This window comes from Odontomachus brunneus, unplaced genomic scaffold (genome assembly GCF_010583005.1).
Source record: "Odontomachus brunneus isolate Ranch 3 - 2012 unplaced genomic scaffold, Obru_v1 Obru_scaffold_107, whole genome shotgun sequence".
In the NCBI taxonomy this organism is placed as follows: Eukaryota; Metazoa; Arthropoda; class Insecta; order Hymenoptera; family Formicidae; genus Odontomachus; species Odontomachus brunneus.
The window spans coordinates 1,076,959-1,094,081 of NW_022639557.1; the positions used below are offsets into that span (position 1 = coordinate 1,076,959).

The 17,123-nt window shown below is 41.3% G+C and overlaps 2 protein-coding genes across 4 annotated transcripts in view; one reads left to right on the forward strand and one right to left on the reverse strand.

Annotated features, from left to right (window-relative positions):
• LOC116849114 (calcium uniporter protein, mitochondrial) overlaps window positions 1-17,123 on the reverse strand; it is a 69,360-nt gene that overhangs the window by 13,856 nt on the left and 38,381 nt on the right. The gene's annotated exons all lie outside the window — the stretch shown is intronic.
• LOC116849113 overlaps window positions 1-17,123 on the forward strand; it is a 36,616-nt gene that overhangs the window by 3,525 nt on the left and 15,968 nt on the right. The window contains exons 1-2 of one of the 3 annotated variants that reach the window (XM_032825938.1): window positions 932-976; window positions 1,222-1,319. In XM_032825938.1, coding sequence (XP_032681829.1) covers window positions 947-976; window positions 1,222-1,319 — 128 coding nt within the window. In that variant the 5' untranslated portion in view covers window positions 932-946. Of the gene's footprint in view, window positions 1-931; window positions 977-1,221; window positions 1,320-4,622; window positions 4,785-17,123 lie in introns of those variants that run through there. The other 2 variants (XM_032825939.1, XM_032825940.1) reach the window with 2 other exon arrangements.

A 17,123-nucleotide genomic window follows, 5' to 3' on the forward strand; every position in this document is an offset into this window, starting at 1 on the left:
TTTGATCTGGATACACGAGGTGCGTGCATACCGCAAATAAATCCACTTCCGCGAAATTTCGTGCGTGCTTGGTCTCCCGGCAAAATTGGATAATTCAATTACTCCGTAGTTAAACGCCGAGCTCGGAATATGTTGAAAATGAGGTTGACAACGTGCCCCTGAATGGTGCGTTTTACGTTGTTACATACGCGACGGGGGCATCATTAGATTGTTAAACAGCGCAGAAAAAGAATCGGATTACATCATTGTTTCGATATGCCGCTTTGTTCGAAGGCACATACACACACACATGGTGATACGCGATATATCAAACACGCGCATTATCTACGTGCTCGCGTGTTACAAATAACAGTACGATCGCCTCCGTTTTGTCGCTCGCGACAGGAAAACCAGACTCGACCAGAAAACTAAACTCGTCATAGAGGTCTTGACGTAAATTAACGAGAGACTCGAGGCTCTACTAATCAGGCCGTAAGAGAACAAGCTCGTGTGTATATTTATTCCACGGTAATTGTAGCTTTGAATCTTTTATAGGGAAAGTTCTCGCTGCGCGCAAGTGGCGGCCGCTCTCTTGTTGCAATTCTGAATGTATCATGAATAATATCGCACTTTTCGCGCGGACGCGCGCACATCGACCTGTGCAACTTTTATTAGCGCTCGTATAACGACTCTGAACTGATCTACGCGAGTCGATCGGGTATTTTCATCGCTTTCAGACTTTCACGCTTTGTCATAGGTTACCGTTCGCCGCTGGCTCGAGCTGATACGTTTATGTTTAGACTGAAAACCGCATATGTTTACAATAGAAACAAGCGATCGATTACATGTAAATAATAAATAATTAGTACTGTTACGCCGAGAGACGTAGTAGACGGTGTAACAGTTGGCTTTGTGTACTTTGTGAGAATTATTATTTTAAAACAGCTTGTTTCTTAAACAGAGAAATATGTATTCTGTAAGGAAGTCACGCATCACGGTAGCTTCCCGTTTTATCTTCCTCTCTCTCTCTTTCTCTCTCTCTCTCTGCTTTAATAAATAAAACATCTCCCTCTCTATCTCTCTCTCTCTCTCTCTCTCTCTCTCTCTCTCTCTCTCTCTCTCTCTCTTTTTTTCTTTCTTTTTCTCTTCTTTGACCATCTGTGAAATATTTAAGAATGATATATTAGGTTACAATGCTACGTTCTCCACGTTGTATTGTTATTAAATGTGAATTTGTAACAGGTCTCCGTTTGGTCGACTATGGGCGGTGTGCAAAGCGGAACTCATAATCTTGGCGAGGCGTTATGGGTGCAGGAGCGGCAGCGGCAGAAGTGCCATCGGTGAGTAGCGGGTTTCTTAATAATATACGAACAGCGCAAGAGGTACATTTCGTACGCGAGATGGGCGATCGATACGTGAAACAACCTTCGATATGACCCGTTTATATTTGATCCTCTAATGTCACTCTCGAGAGCAATATGATCTTATCTACAGCTGAAAATTGCAACGTTTTTCTTTGATAAATTTCGCGGCGCATCCCGTATTTGATACATCGAGAGAAAGAAATAATCAATCTAATAAAAATTGCAGTTATTTTTGGCTCTAGTCACACATTTTATAGTAAGATGGTAGTAGTAACATGCATGTAAATTCATTATTGCTAATATTATAGGAAAATTTAAGAAAAAAGATAGTTTTCTTGACCATAATTTATAGTGATTATTTTTTTCTATGATTATAGTTACAAATATCAAATATCTTTTTTTCAGTGCAGGAGATAATTTGTTTTTGAATAATTTTTTGAAAATATATTCTTCTGGTCGATACAAAATGCGTTGCAAAATTTGATGAGGAAAAGTGTTGCAATCGTTTGGCTATACCTTATTCTCTACACTCAAAGAAAAACATGGTAGTCGTAAATATATAGATAATAATATCAGTTTTGTATGTAGAATTATAATATATATATAGTTTATTAAATTTTATAATTAATTCTACATATAAAGCTCGTATACTTGCAACTTATATAGTTGCCATTACCACGTCTTTGCCTCTGAGTGTGTGTGATCCAGTTTTTATTATCACGTACTGAGAGAAAGAAATGGTTGATATAAGAATTATAATTATATTTAGTTCCGTATTTTTTGTAGGAAAATAGTAGCAGTAACTTGCATGTTATTGCTAACATTTTTACAGTAAAATTTAATAAAAGGAATTGTTTCCTTGATCATAATTTAGAGTAATTATTCTTCTATGTGATAATTGCAAATTGTATATCAAACATTTTTTCTCAGTGTAGCGTCAATTCTTTGATCAATGTTTGCAGTTTACACATTAGAATTCCTCAGACAGTTAGTATTTTTTGGGCACTGATCCAACACGGCAGATAAAGGAGTCATTGAATCCCGCGCTGCACGGGCGCCGTTAATTACTTGCAGAGACTGCGATCTCGCCGAGTAATCTCAAAGAACGATGAAGATGCCTTAAATGGCACCACGGCTAGAGCGTTTCTCCAGCCGGGCCGCTGCCGCCTAGCTAATTATTCAAGCGTCAGAAAGTTCGAGTAATTACGGGATGATCTTTTGCGAAAGTCGCGGAATTAAGTCCCGATTTGTTCACATTCAGCGAGATTTCTTTTACTCAGTCGTGATAATTACACGGTTGAGCCGTTCGTTCGCGTACGACGTCGCGATACATTCGGCACACGCGACAGACGCGGTTTCCTTTCACGAGCCGTCTCTTCTCCGTGCTCGCAGAAACCGAAATAAAACAGACAGCCGGGGCAAGGTTAGCGTGAATATTTTAAAAGTCGGGATCTTCGTGGAATTTCGCGCATATACTCGCGCTGCGCCTCGACCCTCCCTTGTTCACCGTAAGCGTCGACTATCCGGCTTTGAGAATCACGAGTCCCGTTTATCTCACGGGCTCCCGAGACGATGCGTCGCGATTAGTGGTGGTTAATAGTTAATTACCGCCGTATTGCTACGGTCAGGCAACGCTTATTAACACGGTTGTGGTCTAATTACGTCCATGCTCGCGCCAAGTGCGGCCAGAAAACGGTGAGCAGCCGTTTTATTTCGAGAGCAGCGGAGCAACGCTTTTCATTTCTTCTCTCATATTTCTTTATACACGCGCGGCGAAATTTTGCAATATCGTCCGATTACGCGTGATTATTCGCCGATTGTTCTGCGCGAGCTGTTCTAATTAGATCCTATTGCTAAATTCCAATGTGAGCGCGTTATCTGGAATATCCAACAAACGGGCACATCCGACAAATGGCAGTAGTTGCTCAAGAATGACCATATAAAGTATGTTTCGAAAAAAATGAGGATGAAAATCTGAGACGTGACGTAAAAGATATTACTGAAGTTCTTCGCAATCGAGAAGTCAATCAATTTTCTCCTTTTTAAAGATATTTATTGACAAGTTTAACGATTAAAAAAAGTGTAGTTAGCAGATACGAAGCTGATACGATAAAAGTACCAGTGCCAAAACGCTATACACACGCACACATATATATAATAACACTGGACATTCTTTTAATTTTTAATTTTTTTAAATATTTGTATTTAATTAAAAATTAAAATATTTTAGCTTCTACATATAGAACATATGTATGTATTCAATATATGCATGTATATTCTATATTGAAAATTTTGAAATATTCGTAATTAAAGACCAAAATAACAAGAACGTTCAGTATTGAGTACCGGTGGGCATTGGCACATTTACCTTACGATCGCTGTCTCGAACGACAATTTCCCAAACGTATTTCGGTCACTTCGTCACGATGGATCGTGCAAATTCGAGCACGGTACGTCTCAGTGGCTTCAGCGACAAAATTCATTTGCCGGGGTTAAACCGGTCCGGCTGTTTCCCAAGCGAAACTCAAACATGAGTCGCGTTACCAGATCGCCGTATTTACGCGATACGGAATGAGATTTCCGTTAAGGTATGAGTTAACACGTGACGTGTACAACGTGTCGATGCAGTCGCGACGTTGCATCGCGCACACGGCTCTATACGATGTTATGTTATAATCCCGGGGAATATACTTCGGTGTCAGCGTCATCAATATTATTTTCATCATCGCGACTGTTTGCAGTATCGAGCATATTTCCGAATGAATACGCTCACGTAATATCGAGGTATTAATTATTAACGAGAGAACGCTACTTGATTACGATGCACTCGGTATTGCGCGGTGCATCGAATAGCGCTTGCGCGCAATAGCCGCGATAATTAATTTCGAGCCGATTACGTTGTATTTCGCTTAACGGATGACGCTGCTCGTCGGAGGGGCGGTCGGAGGGGCGCAGGGGCGATCGTTTCGTTGTAGTGGGATCGTACACAATTTCGGATGAGAAAGAAGAAAAAAATTCGCGCGATACCGCAGTATCGTTAATTAGCGCAAAACCCGCGCGGCATTGCGTTGTAACGTGATCGTAGTAGCGGAACGCCGGATATCCGTCTACGCGTCCGAATGTCTCTCTTTCTTTCTCCCATCTCTCTTCCTCTCTTCCCCTCTCTTTCTCTCTGTGTCCCATCCTCTCTCCGTTTCATCCACAGCACGCACGCACCTGTACGGAGACAAAGGGCTTTAACAAACCACGTGTGTCTCCTGTACATCGAAAATCACTGGTCGGGAGGGTCGACAGCGAAAGCGAAGCGTCAGTGCGAAGTGCCGCGGCGACTCGACCGCTGAAAAAAAGTGGCGGACGCGAACGCGACGCGATGTACGTCGTCAAGATCGTCTATTGCCAGGTGACGATGGAGTTCGTCGACCGCGATCTCGGGACGTCAAGGTAGATCACAGTGGATCGATATAGTCCGTGCTGAAAAGGCCGTATACACATAAAATTGTGACATTTCCGTGGTCAATTCGACGAAAGAAATCATGAAAATCTCGTTGATCTCGTTCATCAAATCTCGCGCGTTTTCATTCTGTTTAACGACCTATTTGTCAAAATTCGTCGGGACAGGAATGATCGACAAATACGTTCGATATTCTTTTTCATGCGGCCTCCTCAGCAACTGGCTCCTCGGTTTTGTTGCACGTTGCGTCACCGTATCTGTAACGATACATCAGCTTGTTGAATTAATGGGGAAGTTTAGTTAACGGTCTATCGCGTAAAGCATGCGGAATCATCTTCACGGCTGTCAGTTTTGATAATTTATAACCGTGCTGAATTACAAACTACATTCCGCACATTGTCGCACATGGATTAACTTTTCGCACTGATCGCATCATTGCGCTGTTTGCGTTACGTGGAGTAATTATGAAAAATCTTCATAGATGCTTCTCATTTAATTTCTATATCAAAAATTGCCGATCTTTCTAATGACTGAAGCGACAAGTTTCTTTGAATCTTTACCCGGAGAATATTCGATTCTAATTGACAAACAACCCATTTTAATTAATAATTAATTTGAAATGAGTGAGAAATTAATCGAATTGAAGATCAAGGGAAATCACATAAAAATCTGAAATTCAGTGAATTTCGGATTAATGGAGCGCGGCGTGTGATGGAGGACAGTCGAGGGAATTCGATTATCCGAGCCCACCGTTACCCGTAACCAGCAGACATGTCGCGGAAAGTTAAATGAAGATTCATACTGATGACTCGACGTTTGGCTTCTGCAATGACCAATGGTGGCTCGTTCGCTTCGTAACGAACTCGGTTCTCCACTAGAGAGAAGCCGAGATTGCGTTGTATTTCGCTCTCGCGAAGATATCGCCAGGTTACCCGACAGCGGCGTTATCGTTACTCGTCCTGGTTTTCTTTTTTTGCCTTATTGCGCACCTTCGTTAGATCTCGTCTGCGGAATGGAAGGGAATGGAACAGTATAGCACGGAGCGAGATGTGTCTATCTAGTTAACGCGACGTGATCGGATTAGCGCCGCGATGCGCCGAGGTACACGCAATTTCGCGATCATCGAGAAACAGACTGCCGTGTAATCCCGAGTTACGATCCACAACAGAGATGTTCGTTCTACGGCGCGTTCTACGCTGCTGCGATCCTTCTCTCCTCGCAGACGAGATTCGTGATATTCGAGTCGCGTAAAAAAACCCAAGATACAATTCCGACGAACATTACTGAGCGGAGTAACGTCGATCGACCTAATGAGAGAATCGAGCTCCCATTAGGAGTCTTATCAGTGCACATATATAGGATCTTGTCTGTGAGAACAGGAGCGTGTTCCCCATTGTATCGCTTCCTGTCGTTTCGCGGCCTCGTTTTCTGACCTTACACGCGCGGCAACGAGGAAAAGTCGCGGAATAATCGGCCCCACTTTCCGTCTTGTTTGACAGAAAGCGCCAACGCCCTGAGAGAAAAAAATAATCACTACGAATTGTGGTCAAAAAAACTTTATTTTTCTTATTAAATTCTACTATAATATAAAATTAGTGATAATAACCTCATGTACGTGTTATCACTACCATTTTCGTGTTAGAAACAGACATAGTTGCGGCCACAAATAATTACAGTTTTAGTTAGATTAACCAGCCATTTATTTCTCTCAGTGCGGCGCTTACGATTCCTCTCGGCGGTTCCGCAAAATTCTGGTGTGTTCCTCGAAGTTCAGTCGACGGTGCATCCAAGCCAATTCAAACAAGACGCTGACGTAAACTCTTCGTCAATACGACGACTCGGTGATGATTGATAGCACTCAGACGACGTTGTGTGCTTTCGACTTAGACACAATTTGCGATCGGCCTCGGGAGCGTTCTCGTTTACGTAATGATAAATTTACCACACACGTGCTCGTTTCTTCTCTTCTTCGCGATGAGCGCGACGTTACGCAAGGGAGGCAGTCAACCTCGAAGTGCAGCGGCGCTTCAAATCGATGGCCAGATTAGGTAAGAGCGATTCGTCGATCGGGCGATGATTTCCTAGTCCATCGGGACAAATCAGGAAAATCGCTTTGCGAATTATCGCTCGTTGTGGGCGCTTTAATGGAGGAAAATCGGTCCTGGGCTAGACGCAAGGGGAACTTGCGGATGCAGGAAAGTGCAGAGAGAAATTGTAACAGGCCGCAAGTGCCGTGGAAGTTAATGGCGAGCCGCGCGTTCTCGTTTATCAGAGCGGCGCATGAAAGTGAATCGGACAACTCGACATTTCGTAGGCGAAATCGACGACCCAGGGTCAAGTTACATACGTACGCGATCGCGTTATTACCGACTCGCTTTCACGCCGAGTCGCCGCGGTGTAAGTATCAATTTCTCCGGAGTTCTCTCGCGATAAGGCGCGCATCGTCGGCCGCGCGGAATCCTTAACAACGCTTCGGGTAATCGAGCTTAATCGACTCCGTCGCGCGCATTATCGTTCAGCCCGTAATTGATAACCGTGTAGACTCGCGGAAATTCCGCGGGATCGCTCGTCAGGTGAAACGGTGAGAACCGGAAGAACAATAGAAAACGGGTTTTTAAACCAGGCGCGCACGCACGCGCGAAAGTTTTGCTTCTGCATGCGCGCCCATTGTATCCTTAAGAGTCTGCACGAGCTAAGAGTCCTGATGATTCGATTTTGAAAGTCTCGTACGGCGAGAGCGCGAAACACTGTTCCATATGCATAGTTGCATGCCCATACACACGCAAATATCGATGCATCGAACTGCAGCACCCTGCAGCATACTTGTCCTGATTACAGGAGAACCTTAAGGATTTTATTCACCAGATATATATATTCAGGACGCTCAAGGGGCGTATTTTTGGTGGCGCGTCAAGGGAGCTACTCATAAATTCACTATTTATTAAAAATTACACGTTTTTACATATTTTTTTCCTAATTAATCGATGTTAATTTGAAACTAATTTTATGATACTACCTTGCCAAGCTTTACTCATAGCATAAAACAGCAATTTCTGGCTTATAGTCGACTATTATACAAAATGGGGTAATAAATACTATACTCTCTTTTATGCCGCGCTTCTTACTATGTAACATTTATAATAGTTTTTATTCGGTTATTATATCACTTTTTACGAAGTTATTATGGGATAATAATCATTTATATCGCTTCTACTAAAAGGTTAAATTAAAATTGCGATATTCAGGTTTAAACTCACGAACGATGTAGATAAATAGCATAAAACTTTAAGGGGATACTGAAACTGAAAATTTTACCGAGTACTTACATTTTTCTGCAAATTTCATGTCATATTGGTTGCACAAATGCTTTTACATAATGAAAATACATACAAAAATAAATAGGAGAGTTGCTCAACATGTGATAAAAACGAAAAAATGTTAAATGTAAAATCTCAAGTTGTCTGTTAGCATAATGTTTGCCTAATCCAAAAGTTCTGTAGTTTATACATGCCGAAAGTATGAGTGCTCCAAACAGAAAAATTTTGAAGAATAATGCCTTCGTATTTGAATTCAGAAGCTTAAAAGAAGTTTGCAGAAAGATTTCCACACATAAATGATTAGATTTTCCGCTGAATATGGTAAAATAAAGCAATAAATATTTATATATATCTATGTACATTACATATATCTATATGTATAACAAAAAATACGAAAAAGATGATTATGCCAGTGACAATCGTCTCTGCGTTATCGTTATCGATTTCAGCATCTCCTTAAGTGTAAATGTGTTCTACCACGATAAATGTTACGTCAATTTTTGTATAATTTTAAGTATTTTGGTTTATAAGTGAATAAACTCTCTCCCCGTAATTGCGTCTACGCTGCGACAGACATAGATTGCATTAGAAAAAGCGAAGAGAAGAAGAACAGAGAATAAATTTATTATTGGGAATGGTATTGTTCGCGAAACAAATTGCGGATTAATTGTCGATAGAGTTATCTATATTTGTGCATTTGAAATAATCGTCGTGAAAAAGTGATTTTATTTTTCAATTTTAACACCGCTGATATCCGCACAGTTATCGACGCACAAAAGTACGTTTTATTTAATTATAAAAATTATCGCAAACTCGCGTATATTTTCTGTAAACTGTGAGTCGCGTCGTTTTCGCATGAGTGAGAAGTTGAACTATTTTCATCGTGAGTGGAACTTAAGTGCCAGGAGCGAAATATCAAAGTTCAGGCGACAAAATCCACTATTGCGCGGTGCACTTCTTACAACCCTTCGCGCGGCACATGAATCACTGGCCAGGTGAGCCAAAGGCCGACAGGTGAACTTCGGGGGGTCACTCGTGTATCGCATTCACATGTACCTCAGTGCACATTTCGTTTCACACGGGGTGGAGGCGGGGGACAACTTTGTGATTCATCCGTTTGAGCAGAGGGGATGGAGGTGGCACGGTTATTTGCTTCCCTTTTTTGACTCGATTCCCCAGTTGCATATCGACTGCATTCAACGACAAGCCGGAGTGCCGTTCGATCACAATTTATATTGTGGCCGTGTATCCTGTATGAAGCAAGATATCTCGCGCTGAATACATCCTCGTGCCGGAACGGGCACTCAGGAAATTATCGCGCGCGCGCATCGGGTCAGTCCAGGTATTTATGCACGGGAAAGAAAAAAAAAAGATTTCACTGCCGCAAAAATTCAGTTTACTGTTATATATTATCAGTTACATGTTATACGTATATTTTCAGTTATCTGTTATATGTATATTTTCAGTTTACTGAAAATATACTTATTGTTGTAACTACAAGTTTGCTGCTGAAACTTTTACTTCTGTTGCTACGTCGGTTTCACAGTTAAATATATATTTAAATATATATTTGTTGACAGCTACACTCTTAGTTATTTATATGCTCAAAAAAATGTCTTGCAGCCATAGTAAAAATTATTTAGGTAAGAGAAATTTGCTAAGATAAATTGCAAACACATATACAACGCCGCATATATTTTGTACATAATTAATATAGATGACAGAGAGACAGAATTTCTACTTCTGAAATATTTGTGCAATCTAGCAAGAAACTCTCTCCGTGACGTCCATTTAGATTAAAGCAAGTTGCATTTCTTATGAAGATGACTGTGGTAGACAAAAAAGACCAACGTCGAGAAATAAACGAACGTAAATACGAACGAACACTCATCTAAGTTTGCCAGCAAATATTGCTAGAATGCTGCTGTTATAAATTGTCTCTGTATCATAGACAATTTTTTAGCAGATACAAAAAACGACGGTAAATTGTAACTGACATTTGGAATTCTCTCTGAAACAGCAAAATATTTCTTTGGGTGTGTGTTGCAATGAGATTTAACTACTACAGATAGATTTTTGTTGCCGTAGCTGACTCTTGTTTTCCGTGTGATAAAAGCAAATATTTGCATAGTCGATTTTTGTTTGCACGTACCAGAATCGTGTTAGTTTTAACGCGGATTATCAATGCGCCAAAAAAAAATATTTAGAAAAATTTATTTTTACGGAAAATATTTCTACCTTTTAGGATTTTATTTTTAACTTTGCAGCGTTGGAATTATCGTTGGTATTATACAATTATTTTTTTGTATTCAATATACTTTTCAGACTAACAGTTTTCGAAAATTTATTTAAATGGACAATCTTTACATAACACTGCAGTTAATAATTCTGAGTTGTCATCATCGTTTTATTCTCTCTTTCTTGTTTTCGACTGAACAGTTGCGTGGCCATTTGACAGGGACACTCACAATTTCTATGTAGGTTATTTTATAAGGTTATTTTATATAGGTTCCCCCTACATAGAAAATACTCATTTTCTAAAATAGCAAATCCAAGTACAAAGATATTGACGTAGATCGGATACTTTTCCGGACATTTCGTATTTTATATTTTGTTCTATTCTACCTGAGTCTAATGTCCATGTGTGTATTATCTCTGCTGAGTGCAATCCTTTTCACAAAGGTATTAACCAATTCGATTCGTAGTGCCGTACCTATATGGTTGTAATTATTTTTGCAAGTTTCACAGATGGTTCATTTGGAGAAACACGAAAAACCGAGCGCTATATTAAACCGTCAGTGAAAGCGTGCGATACGTTGAAACGCCGGCTGAATGCTGCTGCATCGTTAAAATTACATGCCTCGAGCCCCTATGCCTTAACTGTTATGGCTGTTCCGTGCTCAAAAGTACGATCCAATCTTCGCAAATGTACTGCATTTCGCAGATCAGTATCGTCCATTCATGGACATGAATAATACATTTTTGCTCAGCTCGTTCTTACTTAGGCCAGATCGAACGATCGGACAGTTATTCTTTTGCTAAATAACGGTTCTAGAGCTTCACGGGGAATTAATCGATATTAATGAAGCGCATTAACAATAATACAATAGTAACAACTATAGTTATCTATAATACTATAGTTATCAGAAGATCGTGAAAACGAGGCGAGAAACGACTTTACGTGATTATGAGTATTTGTTATTCGAATAGTTGCGTTCTTGCAGATAACATCTTTGGCATTTTATTTATTATCTTGATTGTGTAAGTTACAAAGGAACATAGAAATTACATTCTCTTCCGCGTACTCTCGACTTTAGAGGCCATTAGAAGCGCACAGCTTTCCTATTGGAACTTTGCGCGAACAACTGGGATTCAGGAGGGAAGTTGCCGCGAGAGCCGGCTTTTCTGGACGTTTGGTATCTGGGGCTTTTTCCGTGCGCAGAAAGGAGCAATCGATCTTCCTTAAACCGACCACACTAGGCCGGAGTTAATGCGAATGGCGAAAACGCTCGGCGACTCTTCGGCTTTGATGAGAGAATTCAATTGAAAGTTCGCGCACGACTTTAATGGCACCAACCGCGACGTGTCTTTTTCGTGTTCCATGTCGATGCAGCTGAAATATTCTCCAAATCTACAGAGACCAGGCTTCTCCGGAAGACCCATTTGAACGAACAGAAGTGAATTCACAATTGGAACTAAAAATGTCCAACGAAAATACTCTCTCGCCGTCACTGGTGCGCGACTTCGTCGAATTATTATTCAGTAAAATGCGGAGGGAAACGTCACGTATCTCCTTGCAACCCACAACGTCTATTTCAGTAGACACGCGATATCATACGTCTGTCCCTGTGGTTGTGAAAGGATTAAGCGATAAAAAAGAGCATCGGAGAAACGCGCGGTGAGGTGTGACGAGTGACTCCCGGCCGGCGAGAAGCAGGAAACAGGTCGATTAATAAGCGAGCTGTTGAAGGAAAGTGCTCGCGTGTCCCCGGCGCCGAATGCGAGAAAATGACACCTTGTGGCCAAGGCCAAGCACTACCGCGATTACTTTCTTCTCTTTCTCTCAGTGGTTTCACGGGACACCCTGCGGTGCGATGTCCCATATAAGCGCGTCACGCGAAATGAGATCTGTGACGCGACGTGCTCTTCATCTCGCGTGACCAGCACGCGAATTAGACATCGACGATGAAACCCACGCGCGTTTCCCGCGATGAAAACCGCGATAGAAAAGCAGAGAACCGCGCTCTGTGATGATGACAGACGGTGGTTCCGTCTGTTTCTCTTCGGACAGATTTTTCCAACTATCTGGTTAAACTAACAGTTAAATCATATGTCTGTCTTTGTCTAATTGGAGAAAATAACAAAGGCAGATGTATGATCTAATTGTTAATTATCTTGCCAACAGATTGAAACAATCGGCCTTTTGTGTGGTAGCAACTACTTACCCCGAGAAGCATATTTCCACTTCCGCAACAAGCAACACAGCTAGGGTGACCAACTCTTGATCAGCTAACAGCAGAATATCGACTTTAAAAATTCGGAACATAATAGAAAAAATCGAGATTTTTCGTTGCTATATCAGATAACGAAATATTTTATAACATTAATATATTTTATAACATTGATATATTTATAACATTAATATATTTTATATATTAATATATATGTCCCTTCTTGGTTATTATACATATATAAGTATATTTGTACATATTAATTTTTAAAATAGGTAGAGAGGTTGAATAAATTAGATATATATGTAAGTAGATAATTAAATCGTTTATTCATTATTAAATTAATATCGAACAATTAATGGAACACAGTATTCTACTTTTTAATATAAATTATTAGTTTAAAATTAAACTAATAAAATTTTTAAAATAAAATCAAAGAATATATACATATATAATTATCCACGAAACACGCTTACATAAAAGTAATAAAAAATCAGGATAAAATACATTTTTTTTTCATCATACACAAATAATACGTACTAATAAAATTTTATATTATTTATTTTACGTTACGTAATAAATAAAAATATTGGGACAAATCGTTTCCCGCCTTTTTTTCGAGATATTTCTATACAAGAACGGATTTACAAGTAACAATTACTTAGCAAGATAATTTTATTGACATTCTGTTCGTAGACTATTAAAAACATAATAATTAAAATGTGAAACATAATGAAGAGAATTTATATTAAAAAAAAACTAATATTCTTTTCGTGTAGAGAGTCGAAAGTCGCAATGTCCCACAAATTCAGGACGATGGGTCACCCTAGACACAGCGGCGCAATGGATGTGCGAATATAGAATTGCTGACGGTGCAACAATTACGCGCGCAATCCTTTATACTGCAGTTTATTCATTATCTTTTAGATGCTCGCGTCTTGTTGCGGTCTCCATCTGGAGACGCACTAATTGATGATAACTTTGACAGGTCGCAAGGGACTCCCGCATTCGCGTTGCGGTGCGAGACGGTGGTTTGAAGACTATCAAACTACAGTTTCCACCTTGATGCTTCTCGTTTCCCATTTCGCCCGACACGCGCTTTAATTGAGGGATTGCGGATATCCGACGGTGAATAAGTTATTCCCGAAGGAGCATTCCCGAAGGTGCACGGAACAATTATCTCACTGATACAAATCAATATGTGCCGTTTCGAAGTGAATTGGAGCTTTTAACATTTAAATAGTCGTATAAATATTCACGCTCCCCCGGCACTCGCGCTGCTATTTCTTGTGTGATAGCAGAAGCGGCGCATATTCAGAAAGAGATCCTGCTCGAGCGAACTAACTTAAAGCGAAAAGAGCGTATTCGAATATTGCCCCGAGGCTCATGGTGGCTTTCTCTGTTGCCGCTCGCAGACGCTCAGGAATCGCAACGAATTAATGTCAGGTCGCCAATCGGCGACTTTTCGTGTCGCATTAATTCCGCCGACTTTGACGCGGAGATCCCCGTCGGAATAAAAGTCTCCTTGGATTTCGCGCCGGATACAAAGCAGCGTCGTTCTGCTTGGCGTGTTGCGGCCTTGACACAATGTGTCGCGGGTTTAAACCACCTGGAAAGGGGCGGAGCGAAATACGCATGCGGAAGGCGAATGGTAACCTCGTGGATAACGAAGGGGATATTCTTCAAGGATCAAAACTTGTGAGCGAACTTTCGATACGTGATTTACTCAAGATAAAGTATCTTCGCCTATCTCACTCACTCTCTCTCTCTCTCTCTCTCTCTCTCTCTCTCTCTCTCTCTCTCTACTTAAAGTTCCATGATTTTCTAGAATTACTTAACGTTCGCCATTCGAGAGGAAAGAAAGGAAAGATTCACTGTGCGCGTTCAAGTGAATCGCTCAAGAATATCTCGGTGACAGAATACCGGAGATTGGCGGGCGAATTGGCGCTGATCGGAAAAGAATCATCCTGTCTCATGCAAATGGAAGTAAGATCTTCGCAAAACTCAATAACTTCTGCATATCGGTCTTGCATGCAGATTTAAACGTTGTCTCGGTGCTTCGAGTAGAAATGTCTCGACACGTTCGGAAACATGTTGAGTCGCGAGGATAGCTCGTATCCGATTTGATTGGCGATCAAATCACGCGTTGCTCAATAATTCAATATCCCTACTCATCATTACGTATTTACGTAATGAAGTCCTTGTCAAATACGACCGAATATAGCACACGGTCGTTGGCTTCTGACCCTCGCTCCTACATAATGTAAGTTGTTTAGTCCTTCGAGACTCGGATAGCCTTTCCTGACGGTTAGGCGATGCGTCATCTGTCATGCTGGGAATAATAATGTTTGTTTTAGAGTTCCGCACGGTGTGCGCGATATTCCCAACGGTATCATTTACCACTACCGATATCTCGTAGTTTAAATTAATGAACGATCAAATAAATAACTGAAAACGATGATTCGACGAAATATTCCGCGAATCGTATCAAATTGTTTTAGCTGTTTGAAAAATAATAACGACAAGGAAAAAAATTAATTTAAATTAAAGAACAATCAAACAAGTGTCAGAAATCAATGACGAAGCACTCTGCGAATCGTAATCAAATTGTTCTAGTTGCTTGGAAAATAACGACAAGGAAAAAAATGAATGTAAATTAAGAGACAGTCCAAACAGATATTTGAAATCGATGATTTGACTAACGAATTATTTTAATTGCCGAGGAATAATGGCAACAACATGCGAGAGAGATCCCTTGCGTCACAGGTGCAATCCAAGACATATCCTTATTGTAATTTCCCACACGACAAGCTCCCGAAATCCTTGTTACGTAACGCCCGGCTCGCGCGGATCGCTTGGTCGCCGAAGGTTGCTTCCTTCCGACGTCTGCACAGCTGCTGCCACGTGATTACTTTCATAACACGGCCGTATTTCCGAGAGTGATGACGTCATCTCGTCTGGTCTAAGTACGGTGCAAGTACTCCCACCTCGCGCGCGCAGCGGGACAGGTACATGGGCGGCGGGAACACAGGTGCACGGTGGCGATCGGGTACAACAATACCGCCGACAGTCCGCGCGCAAACGAGAAAGTGAGGAGAGCCGACGGCCGACAGAGGCATCCTTGCTCTCTCGATCTGGTCCAGCGAGTGCCGAAACTTAACGTCCGGTGTTCTTCTGTGTGCGATCGTGTGTGCGCTCGCGCCAAATGGTCCTTTTGTCTCTCCCCGCGTCGTCGATAGATCAGGCTGAGATCTTGGCTCGAGAATTTATCTTCTATTATCGATTCCCCTTCTTGAGACAGACGGAGAGGATCAGCCTCTTTCGTCAATTCGTCACGTACGAAGAACAATAAAACTCGTTATCGCGGTTGGGATCGCGGAGCTGGCTTCGCGCTCCCTGTCGTCGCTGTGTCAGCTGTCTAAGGGTCCTTTAGAAATCCGTGAGTTATCTGGATTAATTTATCTAATGTCACATATACACACACACACACACACACACACACATCGCGTGCGTCGACGTATTACGTATGGCTCTGTGACAAATGTGTCAAGAGACACCTGATCGTCCCCTGCGCGGGCTTCCCCGCGTTCATAAAACAACGAACAATGATTCGCTGCAAATTTTACGTCTCTTATCGAATTTTTTAATAACGGTTACTCGTTCATTTTTAATCGGATATCACGGCGATCGCACCTTCGGTGTCGTTCCTGTCACCAGCGTGTAATTAACGGAAAGAGAAGGCTCCATAATGCGCGTCTCGAGTGTTTAATTAGGTCAGCTTATCTAACTTTGCCCTTCATCTTAATGAATTGGACGAGGAATTATTAGTCATGGTGATGGGTTCGTTTCTCTACATTTAGGCCGCGCCAAGTTGCATAATCGTTTTTCGCCAACCTTTTCAAAGACATGAATCGCTGAGGATCGAGGTTGCGTCGTCTCTTATTTCAAGAAAGGACGAGAAAAATCCGCGCGTTGGCTCGAGCGGATGTCGGTTTCCTTCGCAAACATCCTGACAATTTAGACTTATTTCTTCTATCTCCGGTATAATCACCGCCTTTCTGTCTCCCTCTTTCTCTTTCTCTATCTCTATCTTTCTCTACTTTGTTGACTTTTGACTGAAAAGCTCGTGATCCAGAGGCAACGACGTTGAATAATCGGGAAGCGAGGGAATATTTTCATTTTAAAGTAAGCTTTCGGTGTGAATCTGGCAGGTTAAATAAAAAAAAAAAGAAGATAGGACGCACATAGCACAGACGACCATGTCGGGAATGAACAGCGACTTTATTCTCGCTGAAACTTTACGCGAGACTCCGCTGACGGTGATGGCTAACGAGCCATTATGCGTTTTTCAACAATCCCTTGCATTTTTGTTTAGCATGTTGATATTAATGTTAACATGACTGAATCCAGGGAAATTGCAAAACCAGAGGAATATTGTGTACCTTACGTAACTCGCGTTATAAATTTTACTTAACTTTTTTATACGGAAGATAGAGAAGCAGAGAGAGAGAGAGAGAGAGAGAGAGAGAGAGAGAGAGAGAGAGAGAGAGAGAGAGAGAGA